This window comes from Charadrius vociferus, unplaced genomic scaffold (genome assembly GCF_000708025.1).
Source record: "Charadrius vociferus isolate BGI_N301 unplaced genomic scaffold, ASM70802v2 scaffold340, whole genome shotgun sequence".
NCBI lineage: Eukaryota > Metazoa > Chordata > Aves > Charadriiformes > Charadriidae > Charadrius > Charadrius vociferus.
The window spans coordinates 62,663-83,724 of NW_009646631.1; the positions used below are offsets into that span (position 1 = coordinate 62,663).

The 21,062-nt window shown below is 41.8% G+C and overlaps 1 protein-coding gene across 1 annotated transcript in view; it reads left to right on the forward strand.

The window, feature by feature from the left end:
* The window catches only part of PTPN14 (protein tyrosine phosphatase, non-receptor type 14), a 71,502-nt gene extending 51,862 nt beyond the window's left edge, over positions 1-19,640 (forward strand). Inside the window, exons 11-18 of the mRNA XM_009888156.1 lie at positions 235-313; positions 1,977-3,466; positions 6,158-6,301; positions 7,330-7,548; positions 11,592-11,720; positions 12,653-12,887; positions 15,050-15,213; positions 19,158-19,640. Of these exons, the coding sequence (XP_009886458.1) occupies positions 235-313; positions 1,977-3,466; positions 6,158-6,301; positions 7,330-7,548; positions 11,592-11,720; positions 12,653-12,887; positions 15,050-15,213; positions 19,158-19,286 (2,589 nt within the window). The 3' untranslated portion in view covers positions 19,287-19,640. The remainder of the gene's footprint in view (positions 1-234; positions 314-1,976; positions 3,467-6,157; positions 6,302-7,329; positions 7,549-11,591; positions 11,721-12,652; positions 12,888-15,049; positions 15,214-19,157) is intronic.
* The last annotated feature ends 1,422 nt before the right edge of the window (positions 19,641-21,062 follow it).

Here is a 21,062-nt window from a genome sequence, read left to right on the forward strand (position 1 = left end):
GAGCTTAAAGGAGTCTTAACTGGTCAGCTTTGGGCTCCATAACAAAATTTAGCAAACAATTTACAAAATGTTATTTTCTGTTGTATAAAGAAATGCCAAGCCATGTGTCTTTGGCTGAGTAAGAAAGAGCAGTATTCAGTGGAAAGGGCATAGAACCATTTTTCCTGTTTCAGCCTCAAAAATTGTAGCCAACAAAGTTCCTAATGCCTTTTTTTCCTTGTGCTTTTATTTCAGCCGAGACAACACCCATTTATACTGCCTCCTATGCATGTCCAATGTGGAGAACACTACACTGAAACACATAATTCACAAGGTACTTAGAGCATATATTTTCCCGTTAATGGACTTCAATTTTATGTGTATGCAAAGAAGCTCCTACCCCTTATGTCTAGATTTCTAATGCTGTCGTGGTCAAATGGGAGTTGCTGCTGGAGGAGAACTAGCAGTTTTATAGTTAATGTTGCAGTAAGTCTTCTGTTTAAAGTCCAATTTCAGTTTTCAAATTCCTCTAAAATGTCTGTGCATGATTATATGGACCTTAAACTTGGTATTCCAGCTCAGTGAGCTGAAAAAATAATTTCGAAAGGAAGTATGATGGCTGTACTCAAAGGCATTGCCAGCTGGGGCCAGGGAGTGAAATGCAGTGAGGGGAAAAGGAGACAGTAAATATCTTTTACTGTAGGAGAAATTGTAGTTTCCTGGTCACAAAACTGTATATTTAGATAATCTTTTCTGCTGATCTTATCCCAACATCTGCCTGCATTGTTAGTCTTTCAGACTAACAATGGGAGGGAGGGTTAACTGTTTTTTTCCCCCCGCTTTTGACAAATAAATTCTCTAAGAGGTTGTACCAGGTTACTTTGGTCAAGGCTGGGAATGGAGCCCAGCCCCTAAACACCTTGAGTTTCACACCCTTAACCACACCACCTTTTGGAATACACGTAGCCAGGTCTGTTAGGCTATGTTCTTTGCAGTTTATGAGAGGTACAGTTGAAGTGCTCTCGCCAGCAGAGGAGCTCTTAGTCATACCCGATAGTGTTTTAGAGTTGTGGTGGCCCGACTAATTTTAAGGTACAACTTGATAAGTTTTGAGAGGACCCATTCAGTATAGTTCCTTGCATACAGTAGATTTGACTTAGTGGCTACTACTGTTTTACTGTGAAGCTGAGGCTCTGGAGTGGGATATTCTCAATTTTAGAAGAATTGTAAAGTTTCCTTAGTTTTTCCACAGACTTGTCTATATTGTTGAAGAACTAGCTGATTCCAGAGTTTTGGGAGCTACTACTCTTTTCTTCAGAGATTTTCAACACAGACAGTCTTGCAGTAAAGTTCTGATCGAGGACATAATCTTTATAATTCTGATTCCCTCTCATATATCCTTTGCTGAAGAATTTAATATTCTTTAGCACATCTGTAGAGTGGTGGTTCTATTTTTGTCATTGAGTTACCTCCCCCCCCACCCCCACCCCGCCCTCTGAGTCTTGTTCACCCTGCTGTGTTATACTTAAGAACCTCAAAACTAGTGGTTGGTCTGAAGTAGGATTTCCAATTTCACAGTCCTCTTGTACTTTGAATCACAGACAGCATAGGATTATCATAAAAGACAAGAGAATGTTTAGGATTACCATAGGCTAGCAGCACTGGATTTTTAAGGTGGCCTTCCAGGATGCTGAGAGAGGAGATGCCCCCTTATTCTTCCTTGCCACGCCAGGCAAAAACACTTCCTCTCTTTCCCCTCTCATGTCTCCCACAAGGATCTGAACTACCATATTTTGCTAACTGTTGGGAGTGTTTACAGGAGTAGCTTTGTTCTATTTCAGTGGCCCAAGGATGTTCCCAAGACCGAATGTTCCCTGCAGTTGTTGTACACTAAGCTATCTCTGTAGTCGTTGGCGCAGACTGTATGTGAAGTTTTGTTAACATTGAATGAGTCCTTGTATGTTAAAATTGTCAATGTCTATCTCTGCTCTACACAGATAGCATTTTCCATGGAAATGAAGAAACTTTCTACTGTAGGTCTCAGACCAGTTTGGACAGGTGTCCAGTGGACTTCAGCTACTTGAATGGTAATGGACCCAACGGGAGCGTATGCAGTGCCCACAGCATGAACTCCCTCAATCGCTCCCAGAACTTCATCCAGGCATCTCCGATGTCCTCAAATCTGAGCATCCCTGGAAGCGACATCATGAGAGCAGACTACATCCCCAGCCACAGACATAGTGCAATCATAGTACCATCTTACAGGCCAACTCCAGATTATGAAACTGTCATGAGGCAAATGAAGAGAGGGGTGATCCAGATGGATAGCCAAAGTCAGTCTTTGAGGAATCTCAATATCGGAAACACACATGCTTATAACCAGCCGGAAGACCTAGTTTACAGTCAGCCTGAGATTCAAGAGAGACATCCTTACACGATTACATACGGGCCCCAGGGTGGCAGCTATAACAAGCCTGTTGCCCCGTCTGACCAAATGAACCCTAATAATGCTGTGCAAAATAAGACAGCAGCCAGTGCCATATCCCACACTGTCAGCACGCCAGAACTGGCTAACATGCAGCTGCAGAGCAGCCAGAGTTACAACACTGCTCACATGTTAAAGAACTATCTCTTCAGGCCCCCACCTCCATACCCGCGCCCACGTCCTGCCACTAGCACGCCGGACCTGGCAAGCCACCGGCACAAGTATGTCAGTGGGAGCAGTCCTGACTTGGTCACTCGCAAAGTCCAGCTCTCAGTAAAGACCTTCCAAGAGGACAGCTCGCCGGTCGTCCGTCAGTCACTGCAGGAGGTCAGCGAGCCCCTCATGGCGGTGAAGCATCATGCAGCTGTGAACAAGCGCCATAGTTTGGAGGTCATCAGCAATATGGTACGTGGTATAGAAGCCATGGCATTAAAAACTTTAAATGCCCCTCTGCCGCGCAGGAACACTTTGCGGGAGCAGGTGCAGCCAGAAGAGTCGGTTCAGATGGGGCATGAAGATCAGCAGGTTCCTCATTATCATCACAAAAAGACATTCTCTGATGCCACGATGTTGATACACAGCAGCGAAAGTGAAGAGGAAGAAGAAACCCCAGAATCTGTGTCGCGAATAACAGCCCTCCATGAGAACATGGAGTACAGTGCTCAGCTGCAAGCTGCCTTGGCTAGAATACCAAATAAACCTCCTCCAGAGTATCCTGGACCTCGTAAAAGTGTCAGCAATGGAGCCCTGAGGCAGGACCACGTTAGCATTTCTGTGGCGGTCGCCAGGGCCAAGGCCATGAGGCCAGGGCCTTCCAAAGCCATTAGTGTCTCTCGAACTGATCAAATGGCAATAAACGGGTCTTCACTCGGGCCCTCTATCTCAGAGCCTGACCTCACGAGTGTGAAGGAGAGGGTCAAGAAAGAACCTGTCAAAGAAAGGCCTGTGTCTGAAATGTTTTCTATTGAGGACAGCATTATAGAAAGAGAAATCATGATGAGGGTAAGTGCCTTCCTCTGTTGCAGTGGCTTCTTGGAAATTAGTAATCATACAAGTTAGTTTCCATACCAGAAAACTGTTGGATCAGGAAACGGTGGGGAACACGTGGGTGGGAAGATGTTGCTTTGCTTAAAGTTAGGAAATAGGATATTAAGTGCCACGTACAATTTGGTTTCATGGATCTGTGTGGCCACCAAAGGGGCTGATCGCATGCACTGTTACTGGGCTTGTCTGCTTCCTCCCCTGTGGTTATTCGGCTGCTGCCCAGATCTGCGTCTGATCCAGCTGATGATGCCACCGCCCTGGCAGCAGGGCCAGCCCGAGGTGGGTGGCAGAGCACGCAGCTGGGTGATGAGGAGGCTGACCGCACACACACACACACACACACCCCCCCCCAATGCCTGCTCCCCTGAGATGAGAGGGAGATCATGTTTTGGCACTGCCGTTTTATTCCTTCTTTGCGGGGATGTTAAGTATCACATAATATATAAAATAATGGAAACATTTGAGTTTTTCAAATGATCTCTTTGCCTTTGCTGCCACTTTATATAACATAGTTATCTGAATAAAACACTGGAGATGAGGATTATGGATTGCTGGTTTTGCCGATAACTAAATGAGTAACTGGATATCTAATTACAGAATCTGCAGATGTAAAGGTTGGGTGGTTGAGGATCTGGATGTTTATTTTTTTAAAAATGTACTCAAGTATGAGAAATAGGTACTTTGAAACTTGCAATGAATTTAGGATTAAAAAGCATCTAAAGGCTTCAGTGCCGCTGCAAACAATGGTGGAAATTTGAGGGGTGCTTTCCAGTCAGTGACTTACGTATGTGCTTGATGTAAGGCTCTGGGAAGTGCAACTGCAGTCACAGGAAGCAAAGTGTGTGCTGTGGTTCTTTTTTTTAGAATCGAAGTCTGAAACAAAAATGATTCCTGAAACAAGTTAATGTAGTGCTTAAGTGGTCCAGAGCAGAAAAGAGTTTGTAACGTACTAGATCAGTAACTAGGTAGATTTAAGTACTACCATATAGTAAAAAAAAAATATTTCTAAACGTATGGTAGTGCTTCTTGTTTGTTGTTCCTTACACTGATGTTATGGTTATTAATCAAACTTGGGCCACTGAGTCGTATCATGGAGACTGAATTTACTCCTTGCAGAATCTTAAACTCCAAATGTAAAATAGATACTTGTCTATAAAACATAATCTTTCACGAATTAATACTGTGGACATCCGTGTAACAACAAGCATAGATATGCTCCTTTGATCTTCTGAAGGAAAGAAAACATATTGAGAAGGAGGAACCCAATGAATTTTAGGATGGAAATGAAGGTAAGAAGACAGCTTAGAGACTTCGTTTGAGTAGTCTTCCTCTGAATATTCATTCAGATCAGCCTTTGGTGAAAAGGTGCTGCTGCTGTTGTTGATGCTTTGAAAGTAAAGGGAGCGGTGTTAGCAATTAAGCTTTTAAGGTGGTTTCAGCCTAGATCAGCAGTCTTAACACATGCAGACCTTCCTTTTGTCATAGGAATCGCATGTTATATTAATGGTAATTTGATGACCTTGATCATTTAAACACAGGCTTTCCTATTTTACCTTGCAAGTAGTAATAATAATTAAAATTCCCAAACAAAGAAGAGATACTTGCGTTCTCCTGGTTTCTGGAAGTAAGAAAAGAAAGCAGAGTGGTTTGGGATTTTTGTTTTGCCTTTTTTGCTTGTTTTTTACGTAGTGCTCTGGAGGAACCCAGTGGTGAGGAAAACACTCGCGGCTTCTGAAAAATCAAGCCATTTACATATGTCTGAGGGCATTCAGGTTTAGTACTGTGTTTCGAGGAGCTGAGCTTGGCCTGTGTGGTGACCACAGCTTCCATATGCATGCTGAGAACCAGGCTTCCCCCGTGCTCATCTCTCCTTCCAAATCTGGCAGAAAGAACTGCTAAGGAAATGGAATAAAATATCCATAATTCGGCTTCTTCTAGAGATGATCTGTCTTCTTGCTTGACGTTTCAGCTGCCAGCGGCATAAGGAGGGCAGCAGGATGAATTTAAAATTCGTACTCGGATTCTCTGTGTCACAGCATAATATGATGCATGAATACGATAAACGATATCCCTCCCTGGCTGCTGTTATGTTCGGTTTCTGGGATTTGTGAGCTCGGTTTTTAGTGTGAAATACATCATGGGTGCTATTTGAATCACCATCATAACTGCGTGGATCAGAAGACTTCTCGTTTTAAGTATTACCATCACAGAAGAGAAACAACTGTTCTGTGTTTTACTGTTTGTTGTAATAGATTGAAATTATTGCTTTTTAAAAGATGCCCCAGGTATCTTGGCTGCAGTAGCGCTGCTTTAACGTAACAGGGTGATGCTTTGTGTGTCCTACATTCAGAATAATGTTTGCAGAAAAATGCTCGAGATTGTATTTGTATGTCTTTTGATGGCAAGTAAACTGTATTATACGCTGGGATTGCTTCTTTGAAATTAAAATTCTGTGCTCATGTAGGAGCAGGCCTTTGAGGAATAACAGGAAGAATAGAGGTTGTATTTGAATTTACGATGCTAATGGTGATCATCTGCATTCCTTGGCCAGAGAGTTGCAGATTTTGGAGATTAAAAAAACATTCCAGCATTTTACTGGCATTATAAATAATCACACAGAGATGAAAACGTGCCTTTTCTTGCCAAAAGAATCTAGAAAAGCAGAAGATGGCAGGCCTGGAGGCCCAGAAGAGGCCCTTGATGTTGGCAGCACTGAACGGACTCTCAGTTGCTAGGGTTCCAGTGCCGGAGGACAGCCAGGATGAAGTCGCCAAGGTGCCAATGGATGAGAGGGTAAGATGGAGGCTCATGAAATGTTGCTCGTTCCCTTTGTTCCCAGCAGCTTGAAGTTTCTAAAATACTAAAATTTGATTTAAAACGTGAAAAAAATTATCTTAAAAGTTTCCAGAGCCATGAATGAAAAAGGTTTGTGGTTAACACTAGTGTGTCTTCGGATGCTGACAGAGTGTTAGATGTCTCAAACATTTACTGAAGTTGCTGAAAATTGAGGCTGTTCACCATTTCATGTGGCCATAAAGTGTCATACAAAATCAAGCTGTAAATTTAACATTTTGCACATTTTTCACTTGGTTGGGCAGTCTTTCTACAGTAATCATCCATAGATACCATCTTGCCTGTTCTGATACAACTAAGGAGTTCAATTAATGTCTCTAACAGGATTAAATTAAAAAAAAAAAAAGTTGTTTGCCTCCTGATGTTTGCACATGCGGGTGTGTGCATGCATATGGAATTTCAGAAACTAAAAACATTTACTGCCATTAAGATTTGCAAAATATCTTTCTGGGTTTCTGGATGGAAATTTGCAGCCTTGTGTTGTCTAGTATGCAGATGACAGAACTTAAGTTCTGCCTGTACGTTTGTGGGGTTTTGTTCAATCACAGAAATTGCATATGTGCAAGTTAGGGAGTATTTTGAAAATGTGGACCACATCACACTTCTCGCAGTGTGATCTTCTTCCTAAAAAGATATTTGTAAAAATATTTTAAATTTATCTGTTGCCGTGAAATCACATGCAAATTCATACTGAAACAGGATTGTATTTAATATGGCTTTGCTTTTTATGGTATCAGTCTTATTAAAAAATGTGGAGCTGGAATGTAAAAATGTGAAATTTGCTTGTGGTTTCATTCAGTAGAAATAAGCGTGTTGTGTTTCCTCAGATAACTGCAACTGAAAAAAGAAGCAAGTGAGAGAATGCTATGGCTATTTATTGAAATTCAAAAAACCAGTGGATGGGTCTAGTGGTAAACCTTCTTCCAGGAGGAATTAATGGATTGGTGTTCCTTTTTGTTAAATCTTAGTGCAAAATCTTGAAGAGGAAGTTGGAAGAGGGGATGGTGTTTACAGAATACGAGCAGATTCCAAAGAAAAAGGCAGATGGGATCTTCACCACTGCTGCCTTGCCTGAAAACACTGAGCGCAACCGCATCAGGGAGGTTGTTCCTTATGAGGAGAACCGAGTAGAGCTGGTGCCGACCAAAGAAAATAATACAGGCTACATCAATGCTTCACACATAAAGGTAAAAGTTTTCTTGAACTTTGCTTTGCAAATGAAGGTTTGTTTGCTTTTCTGGATGCACAGCAGCATTTTCTGTAACTCTGGAGATTCTGAAAAGGTAGCCTAGTCAAAATGCATCCCTGTACCTTTGTGTCAGCACGGGCATCTCTAAAGTCCCCTATCAACTAAAATGCATGAGTTGATTTATTTGCTAGAGACTGGCAAGTCATTTGAGAGAGGCATCCTTACCTTTTTATGCCCACCTCTGCCAGGTGGCTGTGTGACGTCTCTACTGGTTAATGTAGAAGGAGATGACATGTTTCTTAAACCTCATGAAAATGCATTAGATCAGCCCCAATACCTCCAATGCAATACAGTTGTCATGACCCTGTACCTGACAGAAAGAGCAGCTAAGTGCCGGGCAAAGCGCCGTGACTCCTAGAGAGGAATATATCCAGAGTTTCCACCAGTGGAAGTTTTCAAGAGACAAACAGCTGCAGGCAAACGTTGCCTACTTGGTCAGTATGTGTTCTGATTTATCAGTCCCAATAGCCTTGCGGGCCACTGCGGGACTGCAACAGCCCATGCAGAACGAGTCCTTGCAACTGACTGGTGCAGCCTGAAAGAAATATTGCACAACGTTTGACTGAAATATTTTTTCCATTTACTAGCATATAGGATACGATTTCTAAAAAGGGTGTAACTCCATGTATGCAGTTCCATGTCCAAAGAAAAAGTATGTAGTTATGAGTAATGCAAGTTCACATAGATAATGCAATTATATATATATATATAAATAACATTTCTTCCTTTTATCATGAGTTGAGTGATTTAAAAAAAAAATGAAATAAAAAATTCAAGTATGCATTGATGAAGAGAACACCTTACTAATGAGATCCCTGTGTCTCTGATTGGATACTGCATTCAACTGTTGCAAAATAAGTTTTTGTCAGGGTGCTTCAGAAGTCTTCTTGTAATTCAATGTAGAAATAACTTAAGATATGATTGGACTCTGTTGCTTACAAAGGTGGCCAGTTTTAACAGTGAACTATCCTCCAGTGGCTGCAGATGCTTGTTTTTCTTTAAGCTGCCAGTACTATTTGCAAAGTCCTTTGTTGGCTTTTACTCTACCCTGAGAGAAGTAACAGCACTCCTCTCCCTCAGATGACAGATTCTCTTGTTGTCAGAGAGGGCGGTCTGCTTTTTCTCATTGTCAAAATCCAAATTAAAAAATAATAATTCAAAAATAATAAAAACCACATCCTGTTAAATTAATATTTTCCTGGAGTAAAAGCCTTTTAAAAGTTTAAAGAGACATGCTGGCCTCCTTGGTTGTGATTTACAGTGGTAAATCCTGTTGATTCAAAACAATTTCCGAACCAGGATCCTGGCAGGTTATCGCTTTTCTACATAGCCTGGTAGGTAGCAGATACTGAGTTTTTGCATAATCAGACGTTGCTATGATGATGGATTTCTGAGCCCAGAATTGTGCCTCTACTTTGTTAGAAGGCCAAAAAAAAGAGATTCCTAACATAAATTATGCCCACAAAGCAATACTAGGCAGAAAAGAATTTTCCCTGGCCAGTTTTGAGTCCACATTTTACCTTGTGTGTCAGTGTTGGACACTCGTGCGTCTCACATTCACAGAGTGCCCAGGAACACACACAAATGTTTTAGCACATGACAGTGGTCCTTGCCAGTATTTTCCTCTCGCACTCGTAGTGGCACATACAGAAGCCAAGCAGATGTGCTTTTGCTTAGAAGGTGAAATCGCATCTGCGAAATTTACCTCAGTAGCACAGTGTGTGTGTGTGTTTGCAGTCCAATATTCAATTTTTAATATCCTGCAGTCAGGGCATTAGAATGCAGTAAACATTCCAGGCATCCCATTCCCTCCAGACTATTTATGGTCCTTTCATATCATGTGCCAGGAGGCTGGATATTTGGACCAGAAGTCAGTAGACAAAGAAAAACTCCTATATCATGCTGATAAGATCCATGCCTGGAGGATTCCAGCTCAGTCCGCGAGCCCCACCGTTTTACAGTATTTCTCTGCTTATTTACCACTGACCTTCTGCTGTTAAGAACATTCTCTACGCCAGAGAGACAAACTGTAACTAAATTTACGGATTAAGCAAAAATGTTCTTAAGGCCACTTCATCTGACTGTTTGGGTCAGCTCAGCATGAATTTAAAAAGCTCAGTAATACTGTAGCAGCACTCAGGACTGCAGACGAGCCCGCAAGCGCAAGACCAGTCCCAGTGCAAGATGCCAGTTGGTGCTGTGCAGTTTATATCCATTCCCACCTACTACAAGAACTTGGGGAGTTTACCTGCACTGGTCTTACAGATTTTAACCATCATTCACAGAGGAGAATGCTGCATGGTATGAAATAAGAAAATGAGCTGGTATACAGGGTTGAAAACCATTTTCAATGCAGTGAAACACTTGTTATCATACAAACGCTGTTAGTTACAGGTGTAAAAACCTGAGTAACTCAGCTTAATTAACAGCTGTTTGAATAACAAATAAATTGATTCTATTTCTGAAAATGTATTCAAAGACCTGTACCTCAAACGTAGTATGTGCTTAAACCTGTCAGAGTTATTGATTGTTCCTTGTGGCGTTGTCCGCCAGCACCTTGATATTTATGGATGTGTCAGCATTTCTGTTGTAAATCTTTTTCTCTGGGATTTACAACTTTGTTGTGGGAAGTGGCTCTGGGCTAACGTGGAATTAAGAGGTCTTAGCCTCAGAAGGAAAAATATTTTAATTTTCCCAAATAATTGGTTCATCTGGGTTTGCTTTTTGCTGGTAAGCACATTTTAAAATAAAACCTAGTAGCTCTAGAAGTGGCTTGGCTTTTTACCTAAAATGTTGAAAAAAATTTTTTTGTATAAACCTTTCCTGATGTTTAGCAAATAATCTGTTGTAAAGTAATAATTTTTTTACACATAAATTTTTTTACACACAAATTTTTTTTTTTAACTGCCTAAGTATGAAGATCTGCCTCAATCAGGTAAACAATGCGGGGTATTATACCATTTAACTCCAAGGTACTGCTGGGTCTATTCAGGGTACTACATAATTTATAGTGTGTAAATCTGTGTGTTAGTGCTTTAAAATTATTTCAATTACGTGTTGTCATGCAAACACACAAATATTTCTATCAGATGTGGTTGCTAATCCAGTTATGTATTGGGAAATAGACTTACATGACTACGGCTTTCGATAATTTTAAATTTCGCGTGGCATTTGAAAGCCATTTAATGTGCTGGATTTACTTTATAGCAGTTTTCAACGTCAGAACTGAAAAACCCGAGATGAGTGAGGAAGAGTAACTTGAAATGAAGCCTTCCTTGATCTCATCACCAGCTGGCAACAGGCCTGTCCTAGCTCTGTGTTATGTACAATGTGGGGACGTAACTGCATCCTCTGGGGACAGCTTGGCCACATCTTCAACAGTGATCAGTGTAGTAAGAGTCTGTCTAAGAAATTAATTTTTGGCTTGAGTGGAAAATAATTGAGGGAGGTCCTAAACAGCAGAGGCCTTTAGCTTTCCTCATGCAAAATGTCATTTGCATTCAGGCTTTCTACACCACTGTGTCTTCGTTTGCAGCAGTGCAGTGCCTTTTTTAATGCATATAGACACTTCCTCTGGTGCTCAGTTTTTCTTTCCTCATGGGTCTGTCACCAAACCCAGGAAAGTCAGTCAGCTGCTTATTTTGTACTTAAGCCATATCAGAAACAGGGCCTAAAAAAATATTTTTTTTTTTTTCATCTGTATGATCCAGATGCAATGGCAAGAAAAATAGATGACATGTTTCTCAAAGCGTTATGTTTATAGGCATCAAGAAAGGACTTGGAAGCACCAAAGATTGTGTTTTGTCAGATTTGCTCTTATCAAAAGGATGATTCTTGTTCAAAATTTTGGACAAAAGAGGAAGAACAAAGAAGTAAAGGTTTCATTATGGTCTCTTTTGTTTAAAGGGCAGTTCTGGCACAGACGCTGCTGAGATTTTGGGCACTGACTGTAATTTATTTTTTCTTTTCCCTTACTCCCAGGTTACTGTAGGTGGAGAGGAGTGGCACTACATTGCTACCCAAGGGCCTCTGCCACACACGTGCCATGACTTCTGGCAGATGGTGTGGGAACAGGGGGTGAATGTTATAGCCATGGTCACAGCTGAAGAGGTACGTAAAATCACAGAATGCAGTTCTTTCTGATGTGAGCAAATCTCCTGTTATCATCACTTCCCATTCCAGTAAGCTGTTTTTTCTGTCAGCAACCCTTTTTCCTCTTACTCCGTTTGAACATATGTTTGTACTGCTATAATACTATACTTTGTAACTTTCTGATACTCAGTTTGGCAAGTACTAAAGCTAAACAAGCAGAACCCCCTCTTCCCTCTGCTTCACTTCAGTTTGGCCAAAGCAAACAAAGATGTTTCCATTGGAATGTGAGAGCGCTGAACTGCTCCTGGTTAAAATGACACAGACTTCCAGCCCATCCAAGGCCAATTCTGCATGCCGTCACTCTTATCAGCTGAAAAGAGACCAGAAGCTGTTATTTCTTTAGAAGTGTCCATGTAAAAAAAAAAAAAAACAAAAACTTTTTATTCTTATGCCAAGCAAAACAGTTTTTTTTATTGTAATTCAAGAACTATGTGCTATGTTATAAAAACTGGCACATGTTGCTAACTAACGCTGCATTCTGCTTTGCGCCTGGTTGCTTTTAGCAAACACAGGGAGTGCCATAGCACATCAAGTCACTGTCCAGTCCCCAAGACTGATCAACAACTACTACTTAGAAGTTGCTGAAGAGAATCTCCTTCCATTTAAAGGAAAGGCTTCCCCAGAAGGAGAATATTTACCGAGGCGTTGTAGGCAGTAGCTGACTTTTGCCGTGAGACAAGAGTTAGTTCTTCAAACATCTTTACACTTAGAAATTTTATATGGCTGAGTTTTAATGATATTTTCTTTACTTTGTGAGATGCTCCTTTTTCTTCCAGTAATTTGAAATAAGGATACTTGGCTTATTTGCAGAATTTTATGCCCTCTGTTTGTAGAGAGTTATAATTGCAGGAACTAATGGCTTTTTTTTTAATTGTTTTTTTATTATTAAGGAGGGAGGAAGAAGTAAGAGTCATCGTTATTGGCCTAAACTGGGCTCTAAGCACAGCTCAGCCACTTACGGGAAGTTCAAGGTGACAACTAAGTTCCGCACAGACTCCGGCTGCTATGCAACTACTGGTCTGAAGGTCAAGCATCTTCTCTCTGGACAAGAGAGGACAGTATGGCATTTGCAGTATACTGACTGGCCAGACCATGGGTGTCCGGAAGAAGTCCAAGGCTTTTTATGTAAGATTTCTTTAACTTGCACGGATTCAGTTCACTGCATGTAGTTAGAGCTGGGATTTATATTAAATGGTTATTGCTCTGGCATACAAAGGCCTCAACTAGGTTGTACTTTGCTGCGATTTGGAGAAAAAAAGTGGGATTCAGGAGGTAGGAGCTAAGGTGATTGAGGATTTTGTCCCTGAAAGACCTGACATAACAGGAGGAAAAATCAGAGGCAGCAGCAGTGCTAAAGAACTCGAGAAATTTTAAATAATAGGATGCCTCTGCTGGCTGATCTGTCAGTATAAGTTATTGCCACTTCCCAACTACCTAATGAGCGTAGGAGATATGAGGCTGCACACAAATGTGATTAGAGAGGTCTGGGTGAGAGGTTCAGGTGTTAGTGAAATATGGTGCAACTCCTCCAGTTTCATAGGAGGCCCTTATTGCTGACAGCCAGCATTTAGTAGTCCAGAGGAACTGGGCTTGTTGCAAAAGAGCAGAGGGCTACATCACATATGCAGGAGGTCTGAAACTCGCTGTCGTTCTTCTAACCGCATGCACCCAGGCAATGCTAAGGGCCTTCCCAAATAAATATGGTCCTGGGTCATGCATTTCTGAAAATACAGCCATTATATTAATCTGTAATGAATTAATAGTGCTTCCTGCTTCTTACCAAGTAATGAACACCACCATATTAAGTAATAAGAATTCAACCGTTATTTAACTAAAGCCACATCTCTGGCACTACAGGAGAGCACGATGCAGCGATCTTTAAGTTACCACTGAAGGAGTCTGTACATGGTGTACTGATGTGTTGGAGATGCCTGCCCTCTTAATTCCTGAAAGCTTTGCAGCTGCAGCAGCGTAGCTTCTGTCACGGCTAAGTCCTCTCTCAGCAAGGTCCGTTAGTTCCGCTTCAGTCTTGACACAGCTACAGTCCTTTAGTGATCCACTCTCCTTTGTGTGATATAAGCTTGATGTAAATAACATGTTCTTCTTTTCCCAGTTGTGTCATCAGGGCGGAAAATAAAAATGACACTTCAGCTTTGGCAAAGGAGTGCCATGGGAGCTGCCTTTAAAGCAGAGCTATTGCCCAATTCCTAGGGGTTTTTTTTTTTGTACTTTGTTTCTCCTACCAACCCACGTAGCCATGGTTGAGCATGGCAGTAATTGGAACCTGATTCTCCCCATTTCCTCTGTCCCATTGTTTGCCACCACATACGGTCCCACTTCGCTGTGTGCATTAGAAGGCAGCTTTTCTGATGTCGGTGGGCCTCCAGCCACAGCCAGCCTGTGTCGAAAGGGCTGCTCAGGCTGCAGTGTCATGACACCAAGAGTCAGGGCAAGAGAGTTTGGCTGGGATCCCACTTCCCACTCTGACTGGTGGGCAGCTAAATGTCTAAGAGTTATGCATCTGGATATATCTTTCTAGGTGAGGTCCATCATCTTTGTCATGCATCTAGACTATGCTGAAAGGATGTTTAGAGGTCAGAGTCAGAGTTGTATTTCACGGTGTGTTTATCTAACCAGGTGAGCTTCCAGTATGTAACCGCTGTGCGGTTTGACAGTTGAATGCATTGAACAGCGCTAGGATAGCCACACCAGACAACTCTTCTTGATTCATGCACTTTTTCTAGAAATGGCTTCAGGGAAAACAAAGACAGGGAGCTCCCAGAAGGGCTCGTAGCTGTTGAGAAACAACCCTGAGCAGAGAGGTGGGTGAGACTCTGTCTCACTCTAGAAGGCAGAAGGGAGGGAGGGGGAAACAGGGCAGATGGATGCTCGCTTCCCATCTGATATTGGCTTTGACAGGCAGTAGTTTCAATGGGACTTAGCTGTTGTTTTTGATCCCGGCCTGTTAATAGCAGGAATTGCTGTAAGTAATGTCTAGAATCATCTGCTTAGGGGACCTGGAGATTTGCAGAGGGGAAAACAGAATTTAATTTTTTAAAAGAACTATTTAATTTAAAGGAGTAGACTCCCAAGTAATAATTGACACCCAGCTGGTACTTGCTGGATTCAGTGCTGTTCAGTGCACCCTGGCCAAGATAATTAGTATGTTGTAAAAAAATGTAAATTGCCACTTCGGCAAAGAATGACTTTTCCGTATTCTTTTTTCCCCGGTTTTTGCATTTTAACCATATAGATATCTGCAACCTTGTCTGCATTTTATCTTGCAGCTTACTTGGAGGAGATACAGTCGGTGCGTCGCCATACCAACAGCGTGTTGGACAGCAGCAACAACTGCAACCCTCCTATCGTGGTTCACTGCAGCGCAGGGGTAGGAAGGACCGGCGTGGTTATCCTAACAGAGCTGATGATTGGGTGCTTGGAGCATAACGAAGTAAGTCAGCTTCTTTCTCAAGACAAAACTTGAGCTCCTTTCTTGACTAACCAGCTACATTTCTGAGGTTAAAATTAAAAGGCATTGAAGTGCTTGCTTTCGATTACCTTTGTGAGACAAGGGCTTTAAATGCAACAGGTAGAGATTTCCCATGGCAGGTTACTTGTTGTAGTTTTCTGTTGAGTTGGTATTATGCATTTTTTATTAGTGTTATTTTAATACATTCAAAATTAAGGCTTTTTTCTCTCTTTTAAGAATTTAGTCTAATTCGTACCTGTATTTAATTAATAGTCTAGAGACAGCGTGTTTACAAGGGCTACATCAGAGAGGCTAGAGAATAATGTCGGGTTCCTTGCTCTTTTAACTAAAGTTCTCTGCTCTCTACATTCACTCCTTGGACTCCTCTCTCTCGTAGGGCAACGGCTCTGACTCTTGAGCCTGCTCGGCTTCTTTCCTTACACACTGGCATCTGAAAGTGTCGGCTTCTGTTGTTCCCACAGCAGCCATGAAATCTGGATAGGTATTAGATAATTACAAGAGCCATACTTGAAACAGTCGTGTGCATCAGTGTGGCTGTGTCTAATTTGTAGTAACCTCTACCCGCTAATGGTGTGCCAGGAACAAACACTAACAGTTGTGTAACACCTCAGTTTGTCTGCGGTTTATGGAATTCATCTATTTGGCAAAGAGTAGCTGAGTAGCAAGTGAAGATAAAGGCGGTACCTCAACATCTGAGCATGGAGGTGAGCCTTGACGTTCAGAAGAATTCTCATCAACTTCACTAGGAGCTGATGGTAGTGCTAAATAATAAGGGATTTCTCTGATGTCCCTTAATTAAAGCATTCTTTTGTCTTGATTAATAGTGGAAATCATCATTAATATTAAAGACAATTTTCCTTAGGGGCTTTGTTGCTCTAGATTGTGCTAAGTTAATATTTTTGGTTTGTTAAAATCTAATTAAAAGAAAGATTAAAAATCTTAACATTTGTTATTAAGCAGTATTTTTTCAGTTTGTGACAGATACTGCATTCTGCAGAGAGGGTTCCTTTTCATGCAGCAATTTTACTGGTTTATTTTGAAGTATTAAATTGGGTTTTGGGGTTTTTTTTCTGAAATAAAAAGACTTATTACTTAAAATGCTTTTAGTCTTACAAATTGGTTCATTTTCTCAGAAGTGTTCTAGTAAGTAAGTAAGTATGTGTATTAACGTTAACATTTTAGCAGTGAAGGAAAAAAATGGGAGGGAGGTTGAAAATCCTGATACAGACCATCCGAAAGTCTGCAGCAGTGCTGGAACTAAAACCAGAACTTTTGATTCTGATGTTTCAGGTTTAGGTAAAAAGCCACGTTTAATCAAATTTGATACCGCTTCAGTCACTGTGGCTTCTGGGCAATTGCTGGTTGAATCTAAAGCTGTGTAGCTCATTGCAGGGATATAGTTTCAGTAACTTGCTATATGGTAAGTAATATGTCACATCATGACATCCTTACTGTTGTAGACATGTAGAACAAAAAGTAATTGAGATCCTGCTCTACTGACTTCTAGTTTGGACTTGGCACTGGGACATAAACTCATGATTGCAGCTGCGGCGTGTTTTCATAGGAGAGATCTTTTAGTTTGGGAGTCAGAAGTGAGTAGCGTTTTTGTTTGTTCTTTTTGCAAATGTCACTGCATTACGTGTGTTTTTTTGACATTTGCATTGTGATGAAGGCGAGTTTGAAGATCCTGCTTGCCTGGAGTAATGTGCTAAATTGAGTACAAATAGTGAGGTGGAATAGGTGGGATGGGCTCTTCTTTCATTCCTGAGATAAGTCAAAGCCTAATCCGTTTTGAGGAGGTGCACGGGTCACTGTGTGCCCAGTAAAAATCAACGAACTGTCAAGCACTGAACTGCTGAGAGGGAAACGTGGTTGTGCAGGTCGAAGCTGGCCTGCATTTTTGTTGCGGTTGTTCAGGTGAGATCAGGTTCTGCGTGACTCCGCTCAGCAAGGACCGCGTGGCTTTCGTAAGCATCCGAGTCCACGGGGAGGCTTTCTCAGAGTTAGCCCAGTGAACTGGAAAGAGCTTACGTTTTCCTTTGCACTCATTTGAAAATAATATGACATTACTCATCACAAATCTTTACGCTTGTTGACTTTCCAGAGGTGTCCTTTTATAACAGCTTGTTGGGGTGTGTGGCAGAATATTTAGCCTTGTTTTCAGAAAGTGATAGCCTATGAGTTAGGGCTTGTTTACACAGAGTGGAGATTCTGAGTTGTATATATATGGACAGAAATCGATACGCAGCATGATTTTTATTTTAAACTTTCCAGAGAACTTCCAGTGTGCATGCAAGCAGACTCCATGCTCAGTTGTGCCTCCAAGGGTTAGCAGCAATCTTAATTTGTTTCTCTGTCCATTTGTCCAGACATTGTGCTTGTAACGTTTCTCATCTCAGCCAAAAGACTTGCTAAGTTCGTTTTCATTTCTGGAATGGCAAACCAGCATTACAAAGTGCAGTTTGTGTTGCCTGACAAGAGTAACTGTTCTTCAGTTTTATATCTTGAACTGCTTAAGAGCTTCCTCAAAAAATAGTGTGTGTTTTAGTGCTTGCATTTGCTGCTGCCATAGAAAATTTGTATCCCTCATCTTGGGTCATATTGCACACTCTTTGAATTTGAGCCTGGCAGGCTGAGCTTCACGGCTCGGTGACTTCTGAATAGCGCCTCGTGTACCTGTTGTAACAGATATACACAATAAATGCTGGAGATATGATGGTAACACCTAATGAAATTTGCAGTGATTGCTAGCGCTTTAGTGGCCAGCTCAGCCCAAACCACAACAACCTCACGGGCCTTCGTTTCACACAACTCGTTCGTTTTTTGATTGGGACCATTATGGGGTGCCCGTGCCCCAGTGTGCTCAATGAGTTTAGGGGTGTTCTTTCACAGTGGATCTCCTGATCCGTCCCCACGTACTGTGCTTTAGCTCCTGTTGCAGAGCATTTTCAGAGTACATAAGTGAGTTTCTTTCGGATGAAACTAAGCTGGAAGATGCCTTCTTGGAGAACACCTAATGTGTCCCAGCTGCTAGTGGACATTCAGGAGATAGCAACAGACCAACGCTGGCCTGAAGTCTGCAAAACCCGTGTTGTGGATAGTGGGTCCTCATTTCACTTCACAGATGTGTTTCTTCTGGAGCGTTCATTACTAGCATAGACTTGGCTGTGGGAGGTCAGGTGTCAGAGTTTCTGGATCTTTTGGTGACAGTGAGTTCCCTTCTCTTAGTGGAAGGGTCAGTCTATTTGCCTGCACTTTAATTTTGTCTAAAGAACCTTTGTACTGGTGCTGATGCCTGCTTGCTGCTTGAAAAATCTCTCAGATCCTCCCTCTATGAATGAGTTTGACCATGGATCAGAGCGCAGTATGCAAATGGGCACAGGGCCTGTTGATGCGGTCAGTGGTAGACTCTGAACTGAGCTATATAATCTTGCCTGTTTCAGTTTTGTACTAAACCTTTCCAATATATGTAGCCTTTAACCTGAGATAATATGATATATTTGGGTTATTTTTACTGAGTTGAAAATAGGTATGCTGAAACAGAAAAAAAACCCAAGAGAAGCAGTCCTTTATTATGTATTCCATTGACGATCCACTGAGAGGTAATCAGTGGGATGCAACTGGAAGACAATCTGCCCATTTACATCAGTCCAGAAATTCCCATAAGCTGTACTGGGGAAAACATTGGCTGCACAGTAACCTGCGTGTTACTACTGTAATATTCCTTGAAACAGAAGTTGGTGGGGAAAAAAAAAAAGTAGTTTCACTACAGTTGGTTATAATTCATTGCATTCTATAACTACAGTACAGTTCCCTGTGTCCGAAAACTGACATTTGGGACAATGATTGTTTAACGTAATGAACCTACATCCTTATGCTTTTTTTTTTTTTCCTTTGCTTTACAGAAAGTGGACGTTCCTGTGATGCTGAGACACCTGCGGGAGCAGAGAATGTTCATGATCCAGACCATAGCCCAGTACAAGTTTGTCTATCAAGTGCTCATCCAGTTCCTGCAAAACTCCAGACTTATTTAATCTTTTCAAACATCCCAGACACAGCTTTGTGGATCTGACTGAACCTTACTGATGAACAAGGGGAACTGCCTTGACAACACTGTGTGCATATATTGCACTTTTTAAAGTTGTCTTGAAAGTAAGGAATGATCATTCTTTACTAGAGTCTCCCATGGATTATTTTATACAAGATATAATTTATTTTTCTTGGAATAACTTGTGAATTACTTTAATAACTTGTAAAACTTACAGTGACCTTCAAATTGAACCACATTTGACATGACTGGTCTGCATTGTAACGTGTCCATAAGGAAAGCAATCCTTTGTAAAGGTAGTTTACTGGCTTTTATTCTGCTACACAGCTTCTGAAATGAACAGTTACTTAGCAGTGGGCTTTTTCTCACATAAGAACACTTTGGACTGTGGTATGTGGCTTCCATGGTAAAGCCAAGACCTACTACATGTCAGCTATGGCACTGTACAAGCGGAAGCTGAGGGGACACAGTCCCGGGGCAGGGAGACCTCAGCCTCTGCACAGGCAGCAGAGCACATTACAGAGGGCTCACACACAGGCCATTGTGATGGCAGAGAGTTTTGGGTGCTAAACTGTTCAAATTCCACAAGAGTTATGGTTTTAGATTAGTCCTTGAAAAAAGCAATATCGGATCTTTTAAACGAGGCCTTTGCTGCTGTCTGCAGTCCTTCAAGGGATTCGTGAGAGTTGAAGCAGTGCAGGGTGAAGCGCAGTGACCCAGAGCAGGCTGGCGTCAATGAATGAATCTTTCCAGTAACTGTGGTGGGCTGTGGCTACAACACCAGAGGAATTTCAACTAAATGCAGCTAAAAAAACTCAAATCAAGCAGCTTCTCGTGAATTACACTGAAATTTTATTGCCTTGAGGCTCACCTCCCATAGAAAAGGAATCTCATTTAAGTTAGGCATCTCCAGTTGCCTTAGTTTCCCCTGTGAAAAACTTGGCTTCAGCACTGTTATCATTTTACTTTCTAGTTATTTGAACTTTGTCAAAATGATCAATATAGTCGTTCCTCCATATCCGAGTTCTCCAAACAGTGACCCTTGAGAGCTTTAGCTCAGAGTCTGTCTTGATTCTTCCCCCATCACTGTCTTGGGGTTTCTGAACGTATGGAGCAGTCTTCCTTTCAGTACCTCACTTTGTTAGGGTGGGTTTTGCATTAAAGTGCATGGGTCATCTCTCTCCTCTGTCTGGTCACTTTGGATTCTCCCTCCTATTTATTACTGTTTTATCCTGGTAGTGTTCAAAGATGCCAGCTGGGATTAGGAGGAAGTTGTATAAATACATAAAGGAGAAACAATCCTTGCCTGAAGTTTACAATCAGAACAGAAAAGGGAAACAAACCTCCTCCGCTGTATAACTCGGGCACGGATTTTTTACCTGGCTCGCCCGAGGCCAACAGTGACATCTATGACGGAGCTAGGAAAAAAATCCATGTGTCCTCTAAGTATCTCAGCAGTTAGACCTGTCCTCTTCTCTCTTCCTCATCCTCCGTCCCTCGGCATTGGTTAGCTGTTTCGCACAACTTTGTGGATATTCCTTTCCCCAAACTGTTTATTTCACTGGAGCAAATCACGTTATGGATCACATTGGAGGGTGTGCGTGGGAGAGGAGCCTTGGAGATCGCTGGCCTCAGCCCCACTTACCCCATGACTAACTTTAAAGTCGGATGGGCTCGCCCGGGGTCGTGTCCAGTTTCAAAGATCTCCAAGGATAGAGATTTCGCAGCCTCTCGGGGCACCTGATGCAATGCAGTTACTCTG